Genomic DNA, 26,605 nt, shown 5'->3' on the forward strand with positions numbered 1-26,605 from the left:
TAGGTTAGTACGGACCTATAGATTTCAAAAACCTGACCCTTTTGCTATTTATTGAGAAGAGGACATTGGAAAATTGTAAAATTTGTAATTTATTCACTCAAGTTAAACGGTCGACCTCGACCGGAGCCGGATGTGTATTACATCATACTTATATCATTATAATAATAATAATAATAATAATGTAACATTTAAACAAAAGTAATTCATATTATGTATGAAAACGAAGAGAAGACGAAGAAAAAAATTAATACACACACTGACAAATTGCTGCAACAGTTGGTAACGGAATATTTTCTCAGATTACAATAATTATTCTTATTTTTAAAAACCAAACACAATATTACACACGCCCGTTCTTTGTGTACCATTCTATCAAAGTATACAAAATTAATATACATATATTTTGTCCATTTGAACCTCCTAACCTAACCCATCCGACCTATTCGAACTAGCCGAACTTGACCAGTGTAAGTATGTTTGGTCGATAAATTCGAAAAACACATCATTTCTGAACACAATTCCTTCAAAAAAGTTTAGAAAGAAAATTTTGTAAAAACAAGGAACTTAGTTCCAAAAATTATGCTAAAAAAATATATTTTTTAAACGCCTTATCTTATTAGTGATTGGTTTTTTTTCACAGTTAAAATTAATACTCTGAAAAACAGGTAAGCCGGCGAAAAAGTCACAGCAAAATATGTTTTAGTGAACCGAAAAAGTGACTACACAGTCGGAACGGCCGGCTCGCCGTTTGCCCGTCACCATTTTGCGGTGGCCATCGCTATGCGCATATCTATATTATTTTAGCGTAAAAATTGGGCACTCGTCTATTTATTTTAGCCGTACTTTTCCTATATATATACAATATATTATGTATCCAAAGTCGGCGGCGCGTGTACAGAGATAGATCCGCATGCACGCGCCGCGGCCCCGGCCCCGGTAGGCGGACGGGTGGGCGACGTCCAAGGCGCGCGACGCGGAGAGAGAGAAACGCCGAGGTCGACGGCGGCGGCGGCGGCGGCCACGACGGTGATGGAGAAAATCCCAACGACTCGGCCGGTGATCAGAGAGGAGAGTAGAGAATACAGAAAAAACGCAGCGGCGGCGGCGGCGGTGACGGTGACGGTGTGTGTGTGTGTGTGCAATCACCCCCTACCCCTTCGGCGCGGCTCGGCGGTGCAGCACACGTGGTGCGTGAACGCGTAACGATATGCGGCCGCCGTTTTCCTGGCCAGAGCGCGCTGCGGCCGGTGAACGCATATTATTCATACGAGTGGGACGGCTGCGGCGGCGGCCACGGTGGGACGAAGGGTGGCGGCGGCGGCGTCGATGGCGGGAGCAGCAACAGAGGCACGTCGACTTCACCGCGTACACGACCATTCACGAGTACAGCGCCGTGCACGTCGCCCGCCCGTAGCTCACGCGGTTTTTCGGCCGTCCACAATATCGTTTTGTGTTGTACATGAATATATAAAAATAAATAAAAATATTATTCGGTTCGCGTTTTTTTTTTCCGGGGGAGGGAAAACCCAAAAAAAAAAGCAAGCGACGTTTTGTTGTCGAGGGGAAATAACCGACAAACAACCCTCGGACTGCGTTTTTATTTTTATTGTGCGTTTTCGCGGACCAACGTCGCGGCTGACACACGGTTGCGATAAAATATAATGTTGGCCCGGCGCCGCCGACGCCGACGCCGACCAGAATCCGTGTTGCCGACGACCAACAACAGCTACTGCTGCAGTAACGGTGGTGGTAATTGTAGCCGCAGACGCGTTACCAATGACGACGACGGTACTGTCCAGTGCACCATCGGTCACGTCCGCGGAACAACACCAGCACGATTACACGCCTGTGGTGCGCATGTGGAGTGACGACGACGACGACACCTGTTACGACAACGACTCGACCACGGTAAGCGAAAAAAAAAATAAACAAAATAATAATAATAATAATAATAATTAGTAACGGTAACGTCGTCAAGCAGCGGGCGCTGCCGCCGCCGCCGCCGCCGGTACGATGATTTTTAAACTTGTAACGGACGTCGGTCGGGACGCGGCGCGCCGTTATCGTTAGGGGGTGGCGGCGCGGGTAGGTCGTGTCGGGTGGGTGGCCCCGCAAGTTTCCCGCGCAAACCGATTACCCGGAAAACTGGCGTGTACGTGGATAGTTTTTCTTTGTTAGGTATATTTTTTTATACTTACGTTTGCTTCTTAAAAAAAAAAAAAAACTGTTCTTTTAATACGTATTTAACTGATATATATGTCACGTATTAAAAAGACTATTTTTAAAACACATTTTATTACAAATATAATATTATTATTTTAATGTTAAGTTATAATTTTTTATAATATTAACAATACAGGGAATATATTTAGAGTAGTCTTAGTGTTATTATTAATAAAGGGAAACGTTATATCACATACAGGGAAGAGGGGTGGAACGAGGGGAAGGCAGGGGTATATAATAATTGCGCGGGCCCGTTATCAAACCGACAGGCCGAAAATAACAATAATAACAATAACAATAACAACGACAACCGACACAAAAGAGATACTCTGCGGCGGCGGCGGCGGCCGAGAGAAAGCGAGCACACGTATATATATATTTATGAATTATATTATTCTTATAATATATATATATATAAATAGGAGCTGTGCGTGTGGAGAAAGTACATATACCGAGATATCCGCAACACGATAATAACAATAATAACAGTATATTATTTTATTTATTATTATCTAGCAAATGTATTATGTGTTGTGTGTGGACAACAACAAAAGAGCCTTAGTATTTCCTGTTAAAACGTTTTTGTGTAAAACAAAATCTACAATCGAAATTAGGTTTATTTTTTTTTTTTTTGGCGCTAAAAATCCAAAACAATATTACCCATTTTCGGGATTACCGTAGTAGATAGATCAGCGCCATCTATGTGGGAAAAAAAACACACAAAAGAACCCATTAATTATTTTTTGTTCATTTAGACCCGAGGCTATTGCGCTATTGCTCATAACCGACCCGGCTATAGAAAGGAAAAAATTGATTTTTGTTCAGTTTGGGCACTTGCTAAATTTTTTTTTCCAATTTTCATTACTCCACTCATCAGCAGACGGCCATAGATTGCGCCACCTGTACAAATAAAATATTTGTAGGAGATGTTTGAAGTACAGAAAAGAAAATCTACTTTTTTTAGACTCCCAAAAGCGATTATATGAAACTAATAGCGTGCGTTTTTTTTTTTCTCTTGTCCTTGCAGAGTATCATTCTGAACAATATGGGATTGCCGCCTCCCAGTTCCACGTACGGCGGAGGAGGTTGCAAGAGGTCGTCGTCGACGTCCCTGGACGACGACCACGCGCCCAAAATCCCGAGGCGGCACCACCGCCGGTACAGCGACGACGACGACGACGACGACGCGGCGGCGGACGACCGCATGATGATGATGGCGACGTCCGACCTGGACGACTCGCTGGTGGCCGCCGACGTGGACGACGACACGGACGACGACGAGGACCAGTACCTGCCGGCCGGCGGCGGCCTGACCGTGCTGACCAGCGCGCCCACCCACCACGGACACTGGCGGCAGCAGCAGACCATCAAGTGCGACACCAACGGCAAGTGCTACCTGGACCTGGGCAGCGGCGCCGTCTCGGTGACGCCGCCGGTGGCCGCCGTCACCACCACCACCACCACCTCCTCCTCGGCCGCGGCCAACGGCCACGGCGCGCCCGGCCTGGGCGCCGGCATCAACGATTGCTGCGAACGGGAATACTACAGGCGGCGCAGGGCCGCCGTGTTCGACGTGTCCATGCGCAAGCTGGGCAAATCCGGCGGCGGCGGCGGTTCGCAGTGCGAGGCCGGCGGCCTCCGGAGGTCCGTGCTGATTTGCAACACGCTGCGGCTGATCGAGCGCGAGATGTCCCGGGAGGCGGCCAGCCGTTCGACGGCCGCGGCCGCCCACCAGCAGATCGTCGGCACGCACCAGCAGCACCACCAGCACAGGCGCGCACCCACCCCGTACCCGTCGGACAGGGGCGGCAGCACGACCGCCGAGTCCATAGACTCCGGCGTGGACGACGAGTACTACTACGAGGACGACGAAGACGACGTGAACCACCTGAACCATTATTACCACGTCAACGGCTCGATCGATTACAACACGGACGAGTACGACGACGAGGACGATGAGGACGACGACGACGACGAGGACGACGACGACGACGACGACGAGGATGAAGACGACGACGACGACGACGGCGGCAGTTCGGACGACTCGGCGGACAGTTACGACGGCCGGAACGCCGCGTCGTCCATGGAGTGCAACGGCGACAACATCGATTGGGGCTCGGTGTTGAGCCTGTCCAACCAGCAGCCGGCCATCCAGAGCGAAGTGACCACCACCGCCACCACGACGTCGGCCTGCGCCGACAGGCACAGCACCAAGCGCCGGAGGCACAACAAGCACAGGCATCATCACAGGCACCGCGCAAAAGCGGCAAACCGCGACGGCGTCGACTACGACCTGACGTCCGTTGGCCGGTGCGAAGAAACCACCACCCTGTTGCAGTGATGTTTGTCTTTTTGAAGAAAAAAAAAAAGAGAAACCAAAACGAAAAAGTGCTTACAAACAAAACAAAAAAAAAAAAACCTATACAATAGACGAATGTACCTGATATAATATATTATATAGATATAACATTAATAATATTGATCGATGATAAAACGTACCCGCCGGGGTCGACCGACAACAACGGGTTTGTTTTTTATTTTTATTTTTTTCCAAGCAAGCGGGCAGCTCAAATTTTTGTTTTTTGTTTTAATTTAAGTCGAATAATTTTGTAATTTCGGGTTTTTTTCACACACTTACGAAAACCCAATTCTCTCCCCTCGATCACCACCCCCCCCCTCCCACCCGTCATCATCGTCATCACCATCGGAAAAATAAAAAGTGGACTTGTCGTTACCATGAAAACGTTTTATATATTTAAAATATATATTATATATATATTATTTTATATTATAATAATATTAGAATTTTTTTTGTTGTTATAAAACCGAAGATGTTATCATTATATCGTAATGATATATTATTCCATTAGGTTTCTTTATATAATATTTATATATGTATATGTATAGGTATATTATATATATATATAAACGAAACAACGATTCTTCAGCCGGTCATACGCATAAAAAAAAATAAATAAATAAATAAAACTTTAGAAAGCCGCCTAAGTATGTAATTTTTTTTTAAAAATTGTATTTTGTGTATTATCCGTCCGTTACGACACGCTCTACACAATTCCCTCGTCGTGTCCGAAATCGTCCAATATAAAAAAAAAAAAAACACTTTCAAGATCTCTTGTTGTTTTACTTACTTACGGTACAATGTGTTCTCTATAAGATAATAATAATAATAGATTAAAACAAACGTTTTGGGGTTTACTTTAGAGAAATTTTGAAAAAAAAAAATATTAGATATTTCCCGTTGGAACAACGTTGCAATATAATATTGTCGTTGCTTACGACGAAACCCGTAAAACTATTGTATGAAATACTGTACTTACTTTTACGTACTTGTCGCACACACAACGGCCTTCTCATAGTATTATTTATTATATATATATATATAAATACACAAAATATATATACATTTTGTTCTATGAAGTATATTATGTTATTAAAAGCAATAATAATAATAATAACCATGTTTAACAATATAAGAAGAGCTGCTCAATGAAATTAGCGACATTGTTAAAAAGTTTTTTTTTTTTTTTTTAATGTATATTGTATTATAAAAATTAAATCTCTATTATATTATAAATGTATGTGTATACAAATTTATTATTATTTAAAAATATGTGCATATGATTTTGTGTCGTTAATTTATTTACATTTTTTTCTTCTAAATATCCTATCGGCCTATGTCTTCGTAATTCAGCAAGGCTCGGCGAGAGTGGAATACGATTAAAAGACGTTTTTCTTTAAAAAAAAAATATAGTAAGCAAGTAAGTAAAGTGTGCACAAAAAACTTCTTCCGAGTGCCCGCCGGACTGACGGTTTGAACTTTTTAATTCAAACAGCTCGTCCAGACTCGAAGAATAACGGTTTAATTATGCATCGAGATTTGGCACAAAGTAACTACATACATATAATATGTACACCGATGTTTATTTAATTGAACTAATTAGGCAATTAAAATATGACCGATTCATCGTGGGTTAGCCGGAATAAGAACGTGGGATAGGATAAGTATACAAGACTTCTATACCGGTTGTGTCTTACGCTATGTGTTGTCGTTTGCTCCAACTGAGTACACACGATTATTGCAGACTTGCAGTAATGATTTTTTTTGTATTTAAATAGTTTGCGACGACACATAAACACCGTTGTTTGTTGTGTTTCAATCGTGTCGAATGTAGTAAAAAAAAAAAAAAAAATCATTCAACGGCGCGTTTAAGCTGTTAATGAAATAATACGGGCAACTCGTTTACTACTACCTATTGTTTACAGTTGGTGTAAACTCAAATTTCAGCATATACTTGATAACCCCTTGAAATACCCTCGTTATTGTAAATATAATATGTGTAGCATGCTTGAAATTATGTTTTGCATTCATAAACATAATAGAATAATTTTTAATCAATTATAAAAAAAAAATAGGCATTTGACAGGGGCGATAAAATACTGTAAGAATATTTTAAAACAAATCGATCCATCCGAGTATGTTTAGAAATGTATTGCGACAATACCTATACGAATGTGATGAAATAAAACCTTCTGCTACTTCCGGTTATTATTCACAGTTAAATTTCTACGTCATTAATACCTACCTACGTCATGTGCAGCTGCCAATCTGTTATTGATGTTATTTGTGTATAATGCGCACTTCAATTATCTTTAAGTTGTCTTGTGTTGAATCCTTTAACTTGTTCAAGTGGGTCCTCCGTCCTTGGCGATAGCTGTTCTTATTCGTTATAATATGTTATTGGTCTGTTCTAAAACCGTTAAGTGTTCTAATAAAACACAAGACAGAATATCACGACGACATAATATTAATTTAAACGTTAAAAATGAGGAAAAAATAAAGATTAAATTTGAAATAAAAAAAATCTTACATAGACAGCACCGTGGAATCAATGCAAAGAGGTCACAGCCCTTTGAAAACAAATATTTTGACAAAAAAAAAAATACAAAATGACAAAAATACATATTTTGTAAATTTAATTTAATTGATCACCCTGTATAAATAAAAAAAACAAAAATCGGAAAAATCATAATACAAGTAAAATAAATTAATAGGTGACAAAATTAGATTTTTTTAAATTGTATTTGTGCGTTTTCTCATTAAATAATTTTAACTACAAATAAGAAAGAAAAAAAATTGTCTTAGTAAGGGCCACACTACATAGATCTACCTACGGTGTATTATCAGACCTTAAGTCCAACACTGCACCTAAATGAAAGGGTTAATAATATTTTTTTGATTTTCACTGTAAACCAATAGTACATATAGAAAGAATATCCCACACAAAAAGATTTACTATTAAAAAAAAAAAAAACTATAGCAGCTATTCTTAATTTTAATTTTATAAATATATATTATAATGACATAAAATCTTGTAGGGTGTTTTTCTCGATTCTGACGGGCAAAGTATGACTTTTTCCATTTTTGCCCTTTCGGTGTGAAGAAATCAATCCGATGGTTAAAAAGTTAAAAAAGATGGATCCAAAAATATTTAAAAAAATCAATACCTTTATAGCTTTGTACGGATGCTAAAACAAATAATTGGTTTTGTGTTTTTACAAAAATGTATCGACGAATATTAAATTATACGTTTTTTACAGTGTACTTTTTTTTATAAATACAAATGTACTTTTTATTTTTTTAAATTTCACAAAACCTAAAATATTATAACATTAAATTGGAAAATTAATCACACTGACTTTTTTGTTAAATATGTATACATAAATAAAAAAATATATGTAAAAAGATAACACTGAACGATTAAAGGCTTTATAAAAATAACTTATATTTGTCATTTGTAAAGTTCAATTAATTGAGGACTACATTTTTCTGTGTAAATAGTTCTTATATGTACCTATTTAACAACATAAAATTTTAATTAAGCAATATTAATAATAAAATACACATAAGCGGTATGTTATATTGTGTAAGTTCATAGTCTTGGACGTATGTAGATTACCTTCATTAGTGTTTAATGTAAAATTGTATTTAACGTAAAATATTTTATTTATTTATTAAACTTACTGCCTTGAATTTATGCGATCAGTAACTTACTAAATTGTTTGAACACAATTGAATTCAGTCTTCATAAAAAAATTCAAAAGGTAAACTCAATAACTGTAACGAATAGGTAAAAAATTAAATTATAATAATGAAACATACTTATCTCCTTATGGACTGCAACAACAACCTTCTCACATTAAATTCTGTAATATTTTATTTATTGTAAAATTCAAAAGGATTTTGCTATTTTTAATAAATTATCTTATAATATTATATAATAGAGTTTTCTAGATTCTGAATCCAAGTAAAAACCACAAACGATAAACAATAGCAGATTATTAATAATTAAAATTTGAATTCATAATGTTACCTAAAAATGTATATAGTTCATAATTTGAGTTATTGTATAAAAACTATACAAATATCTGTATTAATATTATTATTAATAACTTTAGCAATATAATTTGTGTTTTACTATAACGGCGTTTTAAATAGGCAACATAAATACACGAGTGTTAAAAAAAAAATAGTTGTTCAGTTCTTGGCGTTAGGACTTGGGTTTGATTATTGGGATGTAAGATCAAGTGGATCTATAATAAAATCCAAGTCGTCTATACTAAGTTGGTAAAGAAGTTAAAAAAAAAACACTTTACTATACATATATACATAATTATACATAAGGGTATGATTTATAACTACAAGCTTTTAGCTAACACTAAAATGCTCAATTAACAATAACGAGAAATCCACATTACAACGTGCTTAGCACTTAACTTCATGTTTTCTTTAATTTCTGTGCTTCAACTTGGAAAAATAATTCCCACCTACATCCAGAGATAATATTTAAATAATAATAATAATTTGATAATATAATATTATGTTTATTATTTTGTCTGTGTTTATACGAGTATAATAATTAACATTTAGAAATCTTATTATTGTTTATTATTCATTAAGAACTACAACAAAAGCGTTTATCAAGTCGGTAAACATACTTAAATCGTAGACGACAAGCAATTAAGGTTCACCTCGCTTAAGCAAGTTTAATAATTATTACATTTAATTTATAATTAATTCTGATTTCTCATGTCGACAGAATTACAAAGTGTCAAGATTTAATACTTAATTTTTAGGAAGTAACATGAAACACAACAATAAACCAATTTAATCTATCTATATTCATATTTTATCTATAGCCAAATCGAACCAATACTGTACGTAAGCTAAATAAAATTACATTTGTAAGTCATTTTATCGCCAATAGTGTTTTTTTTGTCAAAAACCTGGTCCATTTCTTACAAAAAAAAATATTAATTGGATTATCCTCTTCTCATACCACGGTGATAAAATCCCTATCCCTTATGATTAGTCAAAGATCAACTCGATTAAGTACTAAGGTCTGCTCGACATATCCCTGTACAATAAGTGTAATATAGACCATATACCATATTATTATCGTTCAAAGCAATAGGACAATGATATCCGGTTAATAGTAAATCAAACGGCAAGTACCAACGAAAATAGTACTATAATAGCTCATATCTTATATATTATGTATATAATGTTGAATAGCCTGTTTTTGTTTTGCCTCGTGTAACTGTTGGCTAATAATCTATGCAGTTAAAGCGACATTCACTCTTCACAAAATAATATAAGAAGTATTATATTTAATAGGCAAGTAAGAAATATACCGTTGTTGGCCTCGGTTGTACTATACTATATAACTAACCTTAAATCGTTAATTTTTTTTTTAGCCACCATTCGTTCGCCTATTTCTCGTTTAAAAATTCATTGCACGTCCGGACAAGATAATTGTTGTACGTCGGATAGTAATTTTCTGCTGTATTTGACCCCTTTTAACGTGACTACCGTTGAAATGTACACTACGTCCAAATAGTCGGTGCAATGGCCGCTGCAAGACGTTTGTTGTTGCTGACCTTTGTTTTGGGTAACTAAAAGCTATTAAAAAAAACCTAATCCCCGTGCCAGGTCTTGCTATCGTTGTATTATTGGACTTGTGGTTTGGATTGTGGTCAACTTTAAACGGATTATAATTTTTTATTTTTTTTTAAATTAATTACTATTGTCTAGCGTGGTGTTGGTGTGGTGGCTTGCTTGGTTTGGAGACTTCGACACCAGGAGTCGACGAATCTTGGGAAACAAAAACCACCACAGCGTCTCCAGGAGTGGCCGGATGGAACGACAGGGTGGACTACAAGAACTTGACCAACGCTGTCCGTGACATAATCGCAGCCATGACACCCATGGCCGATTGTACTTTGGCCATACACGAAGGTAAGTCGGTGTTCAGCGTTTTAAGATTCTCAATTTTAGTTTTTACCCATTTTTATTGTGTTAGTTATTATCAGTTGAACTAATACAATAATATGTACAATGCGATTCAATTGCTGTGCAAACCTGTCAATTTGCCCAGAAGATGTTGGACTTTTTAAACTATTATTCTTTTTTATATACTCTTACAGCAGGTTAATCGGATGGGGTTATACAGTTGAAAAATTATATCAAACTCGGGCTAACTAATAACTGTGAAACTATGCAAAAGAATAATTCAATATAGTCTAATTAATATTAAAGATATCGACTGATTCATAGTTAGAAAAACACACTGTATTCATTTTTTTATAATTTTCTTAAAAACCAAATAGTTACTAGTGTAATTCTGAATGGATTTATAATAATTAATCACAGTTTCGTTGACATTTTCTGAGTATATAAATCACATATTTCAAGTGCAATATTTTTTACAATTATTCATTGTCATAATATAAGCAACAAAAATACTTTATGATTTAATGGTTCTATTTTATTATAATATATTTTAACTATTGTGACTATTTTATTATATTTTTTGAAAGATGTGGAAATGTATTGAATAATGAATTGATAGTAAAAAATACAATAAGCGTTTAATTGAATATCAAAATAGACAATTTAACAATAATCCAATTGTTTTTTCTTCTTTAAAAAACTTTTTGTACCAGTAATTACTATTGTTATACACCGATTAATAGAGCTGTGCGAACGTTCAAATATAATAGACCCTACCCAAAAAAACAATTTATTTTTGTTTACCCAAAATTCTTAAGTTTAGAAATAAAGAAAAAGGAAATATCAAAATATGAACTCTGTCGGATATTATGTAGAGATGACTCAAAGCTTTTGTTGTCCGTTTGATTAACACGTGTAAAGATGATTTCCTGTTTTCTTTTGATTATGTTATCTTTTTCTTGCTCGTTGAAAAGATTACGAAAAAAACGTTTAAAAAAAGTATAATTTGAAAAATACTCGATTTATTATTGTCGGTTTATTGATTAAATTGTTTAAGAACTTAAAATAATCGGGATTTTTATTTTTCATTAAACTTTGAAGATGTGATACCTATAAAATATTTCCCTCGTGTACTGGTTGGTGTTTTTTTTATCATCAACGAGCTAGCTCCAAATATTGAAGCTTCAAATCTAAAAAAAAAATGTAGTAAAAAACATAAAAAAAGATATCAACTTCACACGTGTTAATCAAACGGATAAGACAAAATAGCTTCGAATGACTTCTAAATATACAGCTGAATCGTTTCTATTAATGATTTATTTATATAATTTTATAAATATTAGTCATAATAAAAAATATTGGTAAAGTAGTTTCGGTTTACATCCACTCTATTGCACACAATGCCGTTATGATTTAGTAGTTTTATTTGTGAAAAGGGTGAAATTCGTCCAATTGATCAACTCTTACTGTTGGTTAAAAAATAAATTTGAAAAATTATTATTCACAAATTTAAACGAGTATTGTGCATGGGAATTAAAAATTATTTATTATTGGGCTAAACGCCTTTCATGAGTAATCGATTAAAATGAAATACCTCAATATTGCTGTTAGGCCATTTTGGGTTATCACTCTCATGCATAATATTCGGTACCTACTCCCACATATTTTAACCAGATAATTCCAAATTTTAACCTCGACTTACCGGAAGTACTTGTATTACAGGGGCGGCCGAAGGGGATTTCCCGGGTAACGTCGTCAAGTCTTTACACGGCAAAGCAGTGACGACTACACACTACGGCTTGTCTACACCAGACCACGTGCAATTGGTAATCATAATTTGTTTTTAGTCGTTTCTTTTTTCCCAAACATTTTCGACGAAAACTCCAGTTTAAAATTGACAGCCTAACCTAACTTCTTAACCCTGTTTGCATCTGAAAATTGCACCGTCAGGTATTAACGGATATCGGTCGGGTGGTCAACAATGGTCATCAAATGGCTTATGTGGTGCTATCCACGCCGGAACTGATGGAAACGCTCATTTCTTCGGTGAGTAAAAAAAAGAGGAAAAATATATATTTTCAGGCCAACAAGAATGGAAAACTTATAGATAGCAATATTGTATAAATAAACACTATAAATTAGTGGCAAATCTATTACCTTACCACACGGTTCGTCAACATTATAAGCCTACTTGACACGCTGCAAGTGGTGCGGATGTAACAGCTGGGATGTGAGGTAGTCGATGATTAAACATTTTCAACGTCAGCGATATTAATATTTCATACTCGAGGGCTTCCCAAATATTGCACAATGTCAGGATCGTCAAAAAAAAAAAAATAATAATAATAATTGTCACCGCTAAGAGCTTACAGGGCACCGGTCGACTCAAGGAGAATATTAAAAAATATAACCGATTACTTTGCCAATAATCATCAAAATTATTTTGAGTTTTTTTCTTGGCACATAATTTTTATAGTAAAAAATATTACCATGTGAAATTATTTCGGATTTCCGAAAAAAATATTGATATTTTTTTTTCGATTAACAGAAAGTCATTAAAATTGAGTTTATAATCAATATAATTTACAGAGCTACAAAATCAAGTAGAGTATAATAGCTGTATAGCAATAGAAATTAAAAAAAAAAATTGAGGTCGATAACTCTTAGAGCTCTAACATAGACATTTACCGTAACTTTATTATAAGATAATATACAAGTAGATCGGATATCATACCCATAAACGCTTAATTTTAAATGTTCTCTAATAGATAGCATGTTGACGACTCTAAGCTCATCGAAAAGATGCCTGTCAAGAAGATGCAAAATATGTATAAAAGAAAATTCTAGCTAAAAACACCTAGATGGTATCTTGATGAGAAATAACACTTGTTTGCATTATTAAATTTATGATATACAGGGTGATTCATTGAGAATAAGACATTCGTTTTCTCATAAAAATTGCAATTTTATAGTTTTTCTTTTCAAAAAAATTGTTGTTTTTGTTATTCTAAAATATTATAAAAATTACTTAATACTTACCTTTTTAAGTATTTTTCAGAGGTCTATAAACTTTTGAAACTTAAATGGTAACATGTATATTTAGTTGACTTTTTTAAAGTAGAATAATTTGTTAAAGTTTTTGATGATTACTTTTTATTAAAGTTATAAAGTTTAAAATTGAAGACGGGAGGTGGAGTGCGGTTGAGTAACGCACACAGATAAAGATAACTCTACATTCCACCTTTCCTCCAGTCCTAACTATACATTTTAGTAGCTCTAAAAATAATTATCCAAAACTGGTTATCGACCAGTCAAAATGTCCAGCCAATTATTCTTAATTAAAAAAAGTTAATTAAATATACTATAATATGTTCCCGTTCAAGTTTCAAGCGTTTATAGCGGTCTAGATACAAATTGTAATATTTTTTTATACTACAAAATAACATAAACTAGTAAAACAACTCCAAAATGAAAAACTAAACATTTTTAATTATTTTAAGAAAAATATAAATAGTTTCAAATATTGCTGCTGAACATAAAAAAATTAAATTTATACTAATTGCTTATATTAATAAAAGATGTATTTTAAATGATCTTCCAAAATTTAAAAAGCAAAAAGTCTACACGCCGACCCCGACTTGGCAAGCGTATTTCTAATCCAACCTACCCAACCTAAATGCAGGCTATTCTTATTATACATACTTACCATACACTTATGCTGTAGATCCGAAAAAGAGACCTGATGTCCCGGAACGTTGTGTACATGTTCTTGTGGTTGCAACACGCCAGCAAAGCGTTCTACACGGCCATAACCGAATCGATGAGAGTGTGCATCATCACCACTCCTAGACCGGGATTGTAAGTAGTTGTAGGTACTCTTAATCTTCTTCGACTGTCGCCTGTCCTTGCCTAGAACTCAGAAACCCTAAGCTATCAGTGACTCGATGGGATTAAAAAAAAAAAAAAATAGGAACTATACTGTAACTCTGGCCGGACTACTCAATCTGCTTCTTCTTATACATCTCCGCCTTACACTCGGCCAATCTAGTCCAAAACTTACACAGATCTTCTACTTCTCAGTCAACCACCCCAGCTATCCTCTCTATTCCGTCTACCCGTTTTTCCTCGGTTCCTCTGCCTCGTCCCTCTTCTATAACATGACCTAACCATCTCAATCTGTTCTCTCTCGGTTATAATTTGTTACTCTATCTTCCCTATGCACTCCATTCATCAATCTTGGCATTCTAATCTCCGGCAGACTACTCAATAAGGAATTTAATACGGTCTATGGATAAATACAAGTTAAAACCGAATAAATCGCAGTTATCAGATCTATTACAACCAAGCGAGCGCCACCGGTCGTCGGACCGATCTGAAAATGGTCAACTGGTGGTCGGCCACGGACGGGCTGGTCAGGTTTCCGCTTTTGCCCAAAACCAAACGAGTGTACAACGACTTCGAAGGCCGTCGGTTCGTCGTTCCCGTGTTGCACGTACGTTCTCAAGACGTATTATTATCCTTATTATTTAAGAATAAAAAAATTAAAAAAAAAAACACAACCGTCACAGAAACCACCGTGGACGTTCGTGGAGTACATGAACGACAGCAGTTTTCGCGTGGAAGGCGGACGGGACGACAAGCTGATCAGATTGCTAGCCGACAAGCTCAACTTTAGGTGTGATAAAAGAACAGTGAATCTTTGGAAATATGCACGTCTTAAATCTTCGTTTGCGTTTACAGATACATGTACATGGACCCGCCGGACAGGACCCAGGGTTCTGGTCTGGACGGCGGAGGGTCGCCGTCCGTGCAAGGAGTGTTGGGATTGATCTGGCAGAGGGTGAGCGTTGTTGCGTGGGTCAACACTGATCGAACCTGTTGCACCGGAATGTTTTCAATTTTCCCATTTGGTCAGGGTTCACGTTTGACGGTTTTTTTTTTTGTAAATCCCTCGAATACAGGAAGCAGACTGGTTTGTGGGCGACCTGTCTATAACGTACGAACGCAATCTGGTCGTGGACTTTTCGTTTCTCACTTTGGTCGACAACGAAGCGTTCCTGACTCACGCTCCGGGCCGTCTCAACGAGGCTTTTTCCTTGATCAGACCGTTCCACTGGTCGGTAAGCACACACATTATCTTCTGGTATTTCGCATGTTACCGAATCTTAAAAGCAGTAGCAGTGTGTAATCAAAATAGAAAAAAAAAATCTAGTACAGTGGGGTCGGGACATAGTGGAAACGGGGAGGTCACAAGTCTACAGGAATGATTGGCATAACTGAAAATGATAAAATCACTTTTAAATAAATGATCTCCATTAATTGATCTTTTCAATTCATTTAATCATTTCTCAATGAACTATAAAATAAAGATTATCAGCTGTTTTGGTATGATTATTCTATTCCCAAAACGTCCAAAGAAATTCTGCAATTTTTCAGACGATCAATATTAATTTTATTTAAACGACCAAAACGTGTACGCCTTAATGGCCACGTCTCAATGTCTCCCCAAGTTATTGTAACGAAAATTAAATAAACGATACGCAATACTTTTGACAGCCAGACCAACTCGTTCAACAGAAACCCGGAGCTGACATTCTTCAACGGTAATTCATTTTATTTGATCTGTTCAGACGTGAAAGATCATTTTCTCGGAGAAAATTTAAATATATATATATTTAATATCAAAAATTCCTTTGACGATCAAAGTTAATGCAATCAAATCAAGTTATTATTTTTCCATTAACGGAAAATGTAACTATGAATCTGTCATCCTTTGGCCAGACATTCAACCAACAATTATTATTGAACTCTTGGAGTCGCCGAATAAAGCCAATGGAGTAGAATATGTCATTTAAAAAGTTGGTTTTTTTTAATCTATTGAATTAATAGGTAAAAAAAACATTGTTTTGAATGCGATTGGGGAAAACCCGTAAGTAAGTAACTACTATAAAACGACTTGACCTTGACTTTTGTCGATTAAAAAGGTGCCCTGATTGTAGATAGCTTTGCAAATCCACCTTTTGGACCAATTTTTCTAACCTAGACAAAGCCACGGTACATGTCTTAAAAGACATTATTGCTTATTTCTTCCACTCCACGAAAAAACGCTAAATCATGGATATGTTACCTCTTATCATGTCTCTTTTGTCTCTTATCTCTTATCAGTTAGGTATCGCTTGTCTCTTATCTCTTAACTGAAACTGTAACGCGAAAATGGCGACATGAAATTTTGTTGAACATATCCGTATCCATGATAAAATGTATTCCTCTTCTCGATAACGCTGCGACGGTCAATTGCTCAAGTAATTACTTGAACTCAAAGACAATTCACAATTACTTAGTAATCAATTACCACCTCTACTCTGCTTTTTACAAACGTACAGGTGTGGCCGTTATTGTTGGTGACCGTCGTGCTGGCCGGACCTATCCTCTTCTTGCTTATCAACTCCACGGTGGACAACGAGGGCCATTGGTCGGCGACGTTGTTCTGGCAATGCGCCTGGTGGTCGGTCACCGTGTTCTTGCAGCAAGGTAATGTGCTATACACACGTGATTATATTTTGATACCCGTGGTTTCAAATCGGATCTCTTACGATCTTTATAGATCCAAATAATTATCGTTTACAAGATTTTTAATAATAATAAAACAGAAAATAAAGTAATTCATTTTATTAGCTGGAAATTCGACTACACGTGGACAATAGAGTTCGACCTAATTGCAACAGTAATTAATAATTGCTAATTATGAACTATTCTAAAGAACATTTGTAAACATTTAAATATCACATGCTTAATCCATACATATTGTGTATTACCAAATTATTAAAAACATAATAATTATAATTAATAAATATACACACATAGTACACATCATAGTAAAATATTGTCCAACAACAATACATCAAATTATATAAAATAAATACACACGAAAGTTAATATAAAAGGTACATATAGTTAGGGAGTTGCGAAATCGGCAAAAAAAAAAAAAGATAAAATATAATTTTGATTGAATTTTAAAAATAATATAAATACACAATTACATAAGCCAGTTGCAAAGTAAAACCAAGAAACAAGATACTATTTTACTATCATACTATTTTTAATTGATAATACCAAGCACTAGCTATATTATAAATTGCTTAAATCGTTTATTTAGGAAAAGAGTTTAGCAACACTTTGGACCAAATTTGTTTTATAATAAAAAAAATTATGTAATGACGACAATCGCAAATCGTTAAAAAAAAAAAATAAGTAATTAATAACTTCTTTTTGTTTTACACTCACTACAAATATGTCAACTACGTTAGTTACAATACTAGTTTAACTATAAATTGTTTTTTCCAGCGAAATTAATTTTGTGTTTTGTACCAACTTTAGGAAAAGGTAGATAAAGCTGTTTGTGTGTATACAAGTGTAATTTTTTTCAATAATGTATTGTTAAAAAAAAAACGAATCATTTAATAACTACTTAAGAGCACGCCACACGTGCATTTTTATACTAACTGACCTAATAATTACACATCACAGGTTAACCTTGATGTTAAGATTTTCTAAAAAATTGCCTAAACTTTACTTCTTAAAAATGGGGAGTGGCTTTATCTTAATACGAATATTGATATTCTACAAGTGACGAAGACCATTGACTTTGTAACATAAAAAGAAAACGGTTTTCAACAGGTAAGATCTATTAAAGCACAGATAACTAGACCTGGAGTCTCAGGCAGACAATAGAGTTAAGTGAAGTAAATGGAGGATGGATAAGACGTGTGGATGAGAAGGACGCCGCGTTTGTTGTGTATAATTTGATGATGAATAACAAGAAGCAATATAATATAAGTAAATAGGTATGATAAATATGAATATAAGTAAAGGTAAATAAATAATGAACGGATCATACGACAGTGAGTGAGTGATAGGAGTTTACGGGAACTCGTCACCCGTACGAGACGACGTAGCCCATACGGTTCATGAGCGATTCCCGGAGGGCCGGTTGCAGTGTTCGTTCCAAGTGCTTGGCCAGCAGCTGCCGGACGCCGCGGACGAGCGCCTCTTCGATTTCCACCATGGCCCGTTGTCCGTCGCCGTACAGCAGCTGTTGAGGGCGTTTGTTGAGCACCCGCGAAACGTCGTCGTCTTCGCCGGCCGTCCACTCGGCGGCCGCCGGCGGCGTGTCCGACGGCCGGTCGTCTTGCTTACCGCTCAGCGCGTCCGCACACTGGTAAGCGTGGACGCTGACGAACGCGGACAAAGGCCCGACGTCTTCTTCGGATGCGGCGGCCGCGGTGTCCGTGTAAACGGCCGTCGTCCTGATGGTCATCGACGAGACGGCGGCGGCGGCGGCGCCCGTCGGACGTCCGCCGGCGGGACCGCTGGCCGCGGTCGACAAATCGGCGACCGGTGCGGCCGACAAGCTGACGCCGGCGCCCCGCAAACGCACGGCGACGTTGCACACGGCCGGCGCTCCGATGTCGTCCGAGTACCGCCTCATCCGGCGATCGATGCGCAACAACCGCACGGTGCCGGTAACGGTGAGCGGCTTGCCGAAGTGCATTCGCGCCTCCAGAACGTTGTCGGCCGGGAAGTACCGGCAACCGTCCACGCGCGTCCACGGTTTACGGGACGGCCGGCCGGCGCCGTCCGTCGTCACTTTGGCCTGGATGCCGGTCATGTACATCTGGACGCCGGGAACGGACCGCAACGCGCGGTGGATCGCGTAACCGGACAGGTCCATCGTGGCGGCCGGAGCGACCATGACGGCGGCCAGCGTGCGCCTCATCCGGGCCGCGCACCATTCGTCGGCGACGGACGACGCCGCGGTAATGATCCTGGACCGGGCGTCCACGGCAACCGGTGCGGCCGCCGCCGCTGCGACGACCAGACAGGCGGCCGCGCAACGCAGACAAAACGAGACGACCGTCAGACGACGACGCAACGGCGGCGGCGGCGGCACGGACGACGATGTCTGCGCGTTACGTCCGTCGGATAATGCGACCGGTGTATTCATGTTCGGTGTCTTCGTGCCGACTGCAACACCGGCGGCCGTCGCCGTCGCCGCCGAGTTATGCGATAATGACGCGCGGACACCGCGAATAGAGAGTTATGACCGCGGTGAAAACGGTGTCCGCGGCGGTCCGGTGCGCACGGCCTAACCTTAACGTGGTCTTTCCCCATTGTTGTTGACCGTGATAATGATAATAATGGTAAAGACGATGATGATGGCGGCGGCGATAAGGTGCGCACGGCCGGTCGGCCGGGAGAAAAGTATAATTACTCGGTCGCTACTCGCGACAACCGAAGCGGTTAATAGAAGCTTTCGAGTAATGTTCAAGGACACGGAAATGATTTAGTACACAAATGGCATGCACTTTCGACAAAACTAAATTAAGTAAAACAAAAAAAATTAAGTACCTACCTATACAGGGTGTTCCACAAAGATAAGACAACTTTTGTTCTAGTGAATATTTTCAAGATTTGTCTTTACATATGTCATATGTCATATGGCTGAGGATCATTCTGAAAATTTGTCCGTGTCACAGTGCTGACGTCATTATGGAGGGACTATCGAGGAGGATTGTGGAGGGATTGTGGAGGTGTTATGGAGGGATTATGTTATGAAAATAAAGTTAAGAGTAACCACACTTCATACATCAAGTTGCGGGATATATAAGGATTTAAGGATTTATTGGGATATATTAGGATACAAGAGTATAACGATATAACGATATATATAAGGAAAGTCAAATGAATTTGTTAGGTAGACACTTACTTACTGGCGAACCACGGAAATTGATTAATAAAAAAAAGGTTAAATATTTATAAATATTGCCAGTAAATCGATTAAGGCCGGATATTGTAAAACTACTAAGATTATAGATCGGAAATAATCATATAAATATCAGGACATATTTGTGTATTGATGTATGTGCATGGAGTGTGGACACTCTTAACTGAGTTTACTCAGTTGGTTTTTTTTTTAATATGATTTTTGGTGTACATTCATTACTTTGACGCGGTGTATAGACTATCAACGTTATTTTTAGTTATAGGGTTTACAATCACCCATATATTATCTAATGTTTACACTATAGAATTACAATTGAAATTTAATTTATATTTTGACCCGAAAAATGCAAATATTTAGCGAAAAATCGCCTATATAATGCGCCTTAATAAATGCTAATGCAGAGGCCCCTTAACAGATTTTTAAGTTAGTCCAAAATGTTGTTTAACACATTTCATAAATAAACGGTCCAAATAATTTATAATAAATATATAGTACTTGGTATTGTCAATATAAATTATTGATACTTGTTTCTTGATTTTTGCTCTGCGACTGGCTTATGGCGTTTATTTAATATATATATATCCTATTTTATAAAACCGCAGGTACTTTATAGCTATAACAAAGATGTTATAAAGAGAAGCAAAATTAATCTATAAGATGAATGGGCGAAAATAGCCCTCTCCCTAAATAATTCTGGAATCTCTTATTGTTCTGAAAATTGTTTGTCCGACACTGCGAATTAAATGTGAAAAGTGGTTAGTTTGTCCCATAAATAATCATTATTGTTGAGGGAATTTGTTTTGTTTGGCATAAACGATAACACCAATTTAGAATTCACCTAAATAATATACGAAATTAGACAACAGTTTTAATCCCAATAACTTTGTCAAGGCAGTACTGAATTATTGAAAATTGAAAAAACGTTTTAACCAACACAACTTACAAAAAGCAAAGTTACCAAAAAAAAAACAAATCATTGTTAAACCAATATCTTTCAGATCCGCATAAAAGTTAAAAAAGCACTGTTTGGTCAATTAAAAAGTTTCTGCTTTGGTGTATTCTGACCTTATGTATATAATACCAGCTCATTTATTGAGAGCTAAAAAAATTCTCCAGAAAATTACATTTGTTGTCTAACCTAATGCAACATTATTGTATTTATAATTGCAGCCGCAGTGGTTCCCTCGGACAGTTGCAAAATCAGATTCGTTGCCGGTTTGCTAATACTGTCGGCCACTTATGTTATTGGTGACATATACTCGGCCAGCCTGACGTCGATTTTGGCCAGACCGCCAAAAGGTAAAACCCGCTTAAAAGGCATTGGTCCGGTGAAAATCTCATTATAGTATTGAAGTAACACCAGAGTGGAGTACAGACAACACAAAAAAATCAAAAAATCCAAAAATTTAATTTTCCATTTAAGAGGGACGTCTCGTCGATGGTGAGACATCCTCTTATGACAATGAAAAACTTGTTTACAAAAACCGGTAAAAATACGTTTCACAGGGATTGTAAAGATAAAACAGTTATAAGGAAAAAAAAGATAGAAGTCAAGATTTCCGAGAGAATCTCGTTTTAATATGCGTTTTTCAAAATTTCAATTAGGAAAAAAAAGTGGCAAAAATGTTTAAAAAATGAATTTTAGGTAATTTTGCATTGTAGGCAATGTAAACGCACATGAGGTTTCTTCGGAAATCTTATCTTCTATATATTTTTTTTTATTACATGTGTTTTATCTCTAAGATCATTTTGAAGGGTACCTTTTTCTGTTTTGCGTCAACATGCTTGGATGAAAAAACAATTTTTAAATCGCTGTCAAGGATGTTGTGATAGTCGGAAAACCAATTGACTACCCCGAAAGTCCTAATTACTGAACTAATAATTAAAACCAAACCAAACCTAACCTAACCAAACCTAACCTAACCAAACCTAACTAAACCTAACCAAACCAAACCTAACCTGACTAAACCTAACCAAACCTAATCAAATCAAACCTAACCTATCTAAACTTTTTTAAATCTAACCAAACACATCACAGTAAACATTTAAATAAAGATTTTGAAAACAAATTGCCTATACCCAACTCCATAATGAATAGAGGTCATGACGTCCGCTTAATGCGGACATTAAGTTCACGCGTTTACGTATCTACTCGCCTAGTCTTATCACAACACAGGTGATTCTTAAACTTTAAATACCCATATTGTATATCTTGGACAGAGTCTCCCATCAACACTCTGGACGAGTTGTCCAAGGCTATGCACGATTCGGGATTGCAATTGCTGGTGGAAGTCCAGAGCGCTTCGCAAGCAATGCTGGAGGTACGAGCATACGGTAAAACCCGTATTGGATAAGCCCCGTTGCGGGTTACTTGTCAACTAACGCCGGCAAAACCATAATAGTAATAATTGTTATATGTTTGCATGTACCTACAAGAACGGCACTGGCGTGTACGAGACACTGTCCAAACTGGTGCAGCGCCAAAGGGAATACCTAATAGGATCCACAGAGAAAGGAATGCAACTGGTCCGAGATAACAAAAACTACGCGGTGATAGGAGGTCGGGAGACATTCTATTATGACATTAAACGATTTGGTACGTTACAAACTTATAGGTAGTAATATTATGCAGCTTACTAAACAAAAAAAACACCGAGACACGCTGTAAAATTGAATTGAATTTAACTCCTATGATGGTTTTTGTTTTTTTTTAGGAGTCCAACATTTTCATTTGAGCGAAAAGTTAAACACAAGATACTCGGCTATAGCTTTCCAACGGGCGTGCCCGTACATAGAAAACTTTGACGACGTGTAATACGACATACACATTGTTAAACGCTGACAGAAATAATAATAATAATATATATATAAAAAAACCACTTTGTTTTTTCTTTCTTTTTCTGCCTGAAGGCTGATGAGATTGTTCGAGGGAGGTATTTTGTCGAAAATCACAGAGGAAGAATATCAAAAACTCAACGACCAGCTCATGTCGACCACGGCCAAAGAGACTGCCGCTGAACCCGTGCTGGAAGGATCGGCGGCCGAAATTTTGGAAAAAGACGACGACGACCACAAAATAGCCATGTCCATGAAAACGCTGCAAGGGGCATTTTACTTGTTGGCTATTGGCTCCATGGTGGCTGGTAGGTAATACCCTGTGTGTATATACCTAAAACACACAAATAATACATATATCGTCGCCTAAGATGCAACATCATGGTATATCTCATTTTCCTCAACTTTACAGCACAGAGAGGCCGTTTTGACAACCTGCTTCCATAATAATTTAATTGTGATAAGTCATATTTAAGATAATATTATCTAGGTAACATTTAGTGATAACACGTTTAATGATAACACGAGTAGTGTCACCACACAATTCATTGCCAATAATTATCGTATAAATATATAGGTTTTAGTGGCTGCACTGAAAATCGCAATCTTGTTCGAAACAAGATTGCCCCCCTGTATTTACACGGTAGAGAAAAAAAATCAATTTCCATTCAATAACATTATAGGTAACCGTGTTTAAAACAGTGTGGCCAACTTGATATGGCCCAAAAACGAGTTACCGAGGTGTTGCATCTTAAGTGACTCTTAAACTAATCTCGATTTTTCGACAAAAAACTTTAGACTACTCAATCAAAGTAGTACCTACTCATTGTGTATATTGTCTTCTTTATCTTCCTAGAAAAAAATATATATATTTTATTCGTTTATTATTGTAAAACGCTTCAGATGACCAAAATTTAATTAATTGTGCTCTTCACTATAATTAATATTAACGTTAATTTGCCAACAATTACTGTATAGATGTAGGTATATAATATAGGTACACGAGATTAGCCTTTTTACTAGACCCCTTGTATAGCTGTTTTATAAAGCAATTATACTGTATTCCGACTTTGGAATAAATTATACCGCTTAATTAATACCATAAAAAATTTAAACGATAATAAGAAAGCTACCGATAAACGATTAAATACCTGTTTACGGGTGGTAATAATATACCGATTAAAATGGGGCCATATAGGTAGTATAATCCTGTGGGAATAACAGTGCTATTACATTTTTAATAGTAACAAAATAATTCGGCTATAGCACATTATAGTAATCTATTCTAGGTAATTATTGTACATCATCAATTATAAAATGGTGGCTTAATTTTAAAAAATGTACTCGTAAACGTACATTTCTGTCCAAAATAAAATTGTCTCTATTATAATGTGATAAAAAATAGAAATTGTATTTTATGCAAAAACATAGTAAAAATAAAATGTACTATTTTTCGACCGCTAGAAAGCGTAACAAACGTGACGAGTACTGTAAGCAAACGTTAAGCAAAAACTAAAATTTAAGCTACTCTTCCGTAAAATCTAGTTCTAGTTAAAAGTTAAAATTACCATATTATTGAAATAGCAATGAAAATATAATATTATTTCATCGAGCGAGTCGGTGAACACTGGTTGGTAACAACTTAATTAATACAAGCAAGAGGGGAATATTTGCAAACGTTTAAGGGTTAATGTCAAGTTCAAGAATCGATAGACTTGTCCTCGTGTTACTAATGGCCGTGTTCTGTGGATACCCACAGTATTTTTTACATTTCATTTCGGTAAATTTAAATGAAGACTAGTAATAGACTGTGATACATGTTGTACACCTACACGAAATAAAGTAAATAATACAAATCCAGCACAATGGGGGCGGGCATAGATGCACCGGGGAGGTTACAGGTGTTTAGAAAATATTATGAAAACATTTTGATGTTAAACATATTGAGAAAATCGTATACTTACACTGTAGGTCTAATTCAAATCTAATTTGCAGACCATAAGTGATAAGACATTGTCCGAAAAAGAGAAATAAAAAAAAAATAAGGTTTCCACCGTGTCCGAGGAAATACAGGGTTTGATGGAAATCGTTTTAGCTGATTAACAGAACAGAAAAATAACAGAATCAAAACAAAATGTAATCAATCTAAAACAAAAGCATTAGATAGCCTAAAAAAAGCTATAATTATTATTATTAGATGGGTAGTTTGTTATTTCCAAGTCGTTTATCGGCATTTTGCAAGCCTTAAATTAACTTAAGTAGTGAATATTATTGTTTTTTTTTTTTATTTGTTAACTTGATACTAGGTTTTTAATGAGCCGGCAAGTTCGAGAAAGGTCAAAATCGACAGTTATAACTTATATATATATATATATTTTACTTATCGACATTCAACAACAACGTCATCATTATCACAATATTTTATTCTTAACATAAGACGGGATATTATTTTCTTAAATTTAGACTTACCTTGTTGGCTTAGTGAGAAGTTTTGCTTTCATGGCTGTTGAAAAACGTTTCCAATTGGCAATTTTCGTTAACAAAGATCCGAATTGCAAAACCCATTACATGCATAGAAAAAACGCACTGTTACGTTGAAAGCATAACCGGCAAGTTAAAACTGTGTTACCGTTTAACGGGTAACCGCGGTAACCAGTAACCAGTAACCATATTAATGTCATCATACAATAGCACGGGCTGTTATGTACCGTCTATAAGCAAGTTTGTGAACCATCGAATCTGTGAAAAATTTACCAAAACAATATTATGTTTGTCGATTCAAATAATAATAATAATAAATATTATAATTGATCTTTTTATAAAAAAAAAACAATAACAAGAAAAATGCTATATTTTAGCGCACTACGATTATTATTTTATTGTTCTGAAATGCATAATAATATTACTTTTATTTAAAAATTACATTCCTTTTTTTTTTATATATATTAACACTATTATTATTATTATGTGTTAGGATTTTTACTTTTGGTGGAAATAAGATCGGCAAAGGCCGGCCTGACAAAGAAACAAACGTTCCACGACGAGAGGATGAAAAATTACAATAAACTAGAAGTAATTTATGAACAAAATCATCAACGAGTAAACAAATAAAAAAAAATATGTCAATTCAATAGATGAAAAAAAAAAATACAGTTAAGTACAACAAATGATTATTATTATTAAATATAGCAGGTAGTGTGTATTTAAAAATGATATTGAAATTAATTTCAATTTTTTTTTAAAACATTAACATGGTAACGCATTTTTACTATTTTTCATTCATATCTATTATTATGTATTTTCGACAAAATTACATATTTTACAATATTGGCAAACGCTAATTGGCATTCTTTTGAAATAAAATTTAGGGTAAAATTTTCGTCAACACTTTTAAATATGTCTAAACTAATTGAATACAAGAATAAAACAACAATTATCTATGTTCTAGTTTT

At 36.3% G+C, this 26,605-nt stretch overlaps 2 protein-coding genes across 2 annotated transcripts; both read left to right on the forward strand.

The window, feature by feature from the left end:
- Nucleotides 1-1,356: 1,356 nt before the first annotated feature.
- LOC126842105 (uncharacterized) lies at nucleotides 1,357-5,202 on the forward strand. Its single transcript, XM_050578987.1, has 2 exons — nucleotides 1,357-1,908; nucleotides 3,251-5,202. Exons 1-2 carry the CDS (start codon nucleotides 1,777-1,779, stop codon nucleotides 4,562-4,564), a joined length of 1,446 nt encoding a protein of 481 aa, XP_050434944.1. The 5' UTR covers nucleotides 1,357-1,776; the 3' UTR covers nucleotides 4,565-5,202.
- Nucleotides 5,203-10,150: 4,948 nt separating this feature from the next.
- On the forward strand, nucleotides 10,151-26,279 carry LOC126842130 (ionotropic receptor 40a-like). The gene is made up of 16 exons (XM_050579021.1): nucleotides 10,151-10,193; nucleotides 10,337-10,540; nucleotides 12,257-12,360; nucleotides 12,485-12,580; nucleotides 14,259-14,392; nucleotides 14,858-15,026; nucleotides 15,103-15,209; nucleotides 15,275-15,374; nucleotides 15,496-15,654; nucleotides 16,918-17,065; nucleotides 21,489-21,617; nucleotides 22,539-22,639; nucleotides 22,755-22,914; nucleotides 23,033-23,129; nucleotides 23,229-23,461; nucleotides 26,128-26,279. The coding sequence occupies exons 1-16, from the start codon at nucleotides 10,151-10,153 to the stop codon at nucleotides 26,262-26,264; spliced, it is 2,121 nt and encodes a 706-aa protein (XP_050434978.1). The 3' UTR covers nucleotides 26,265-26,279.
- Nucleotides 26,280-26,605: the final 326 nt, after the last annotated feature.

The sequence above is a fragment of the Adelges cooleyi genome, unplaced genomic scaffold (genome assembly GCF_023614345.1).
Source record: "Adelges cooleyi isolate 19-005CV unplaced genomic scaffold, UGA_ACOO_1.1 ACOO_flye_CR_arks_rails_tigmint_CR_PRNA_446, whole genome shotgun sequence".
In the NCBI taxonomy this organism is placed as follows: Eukaryota; Metazoa; Arthropoda; class Insecta; order Hemiptera; family Adelgidae; genus Adelges; species Adelges cooleyi.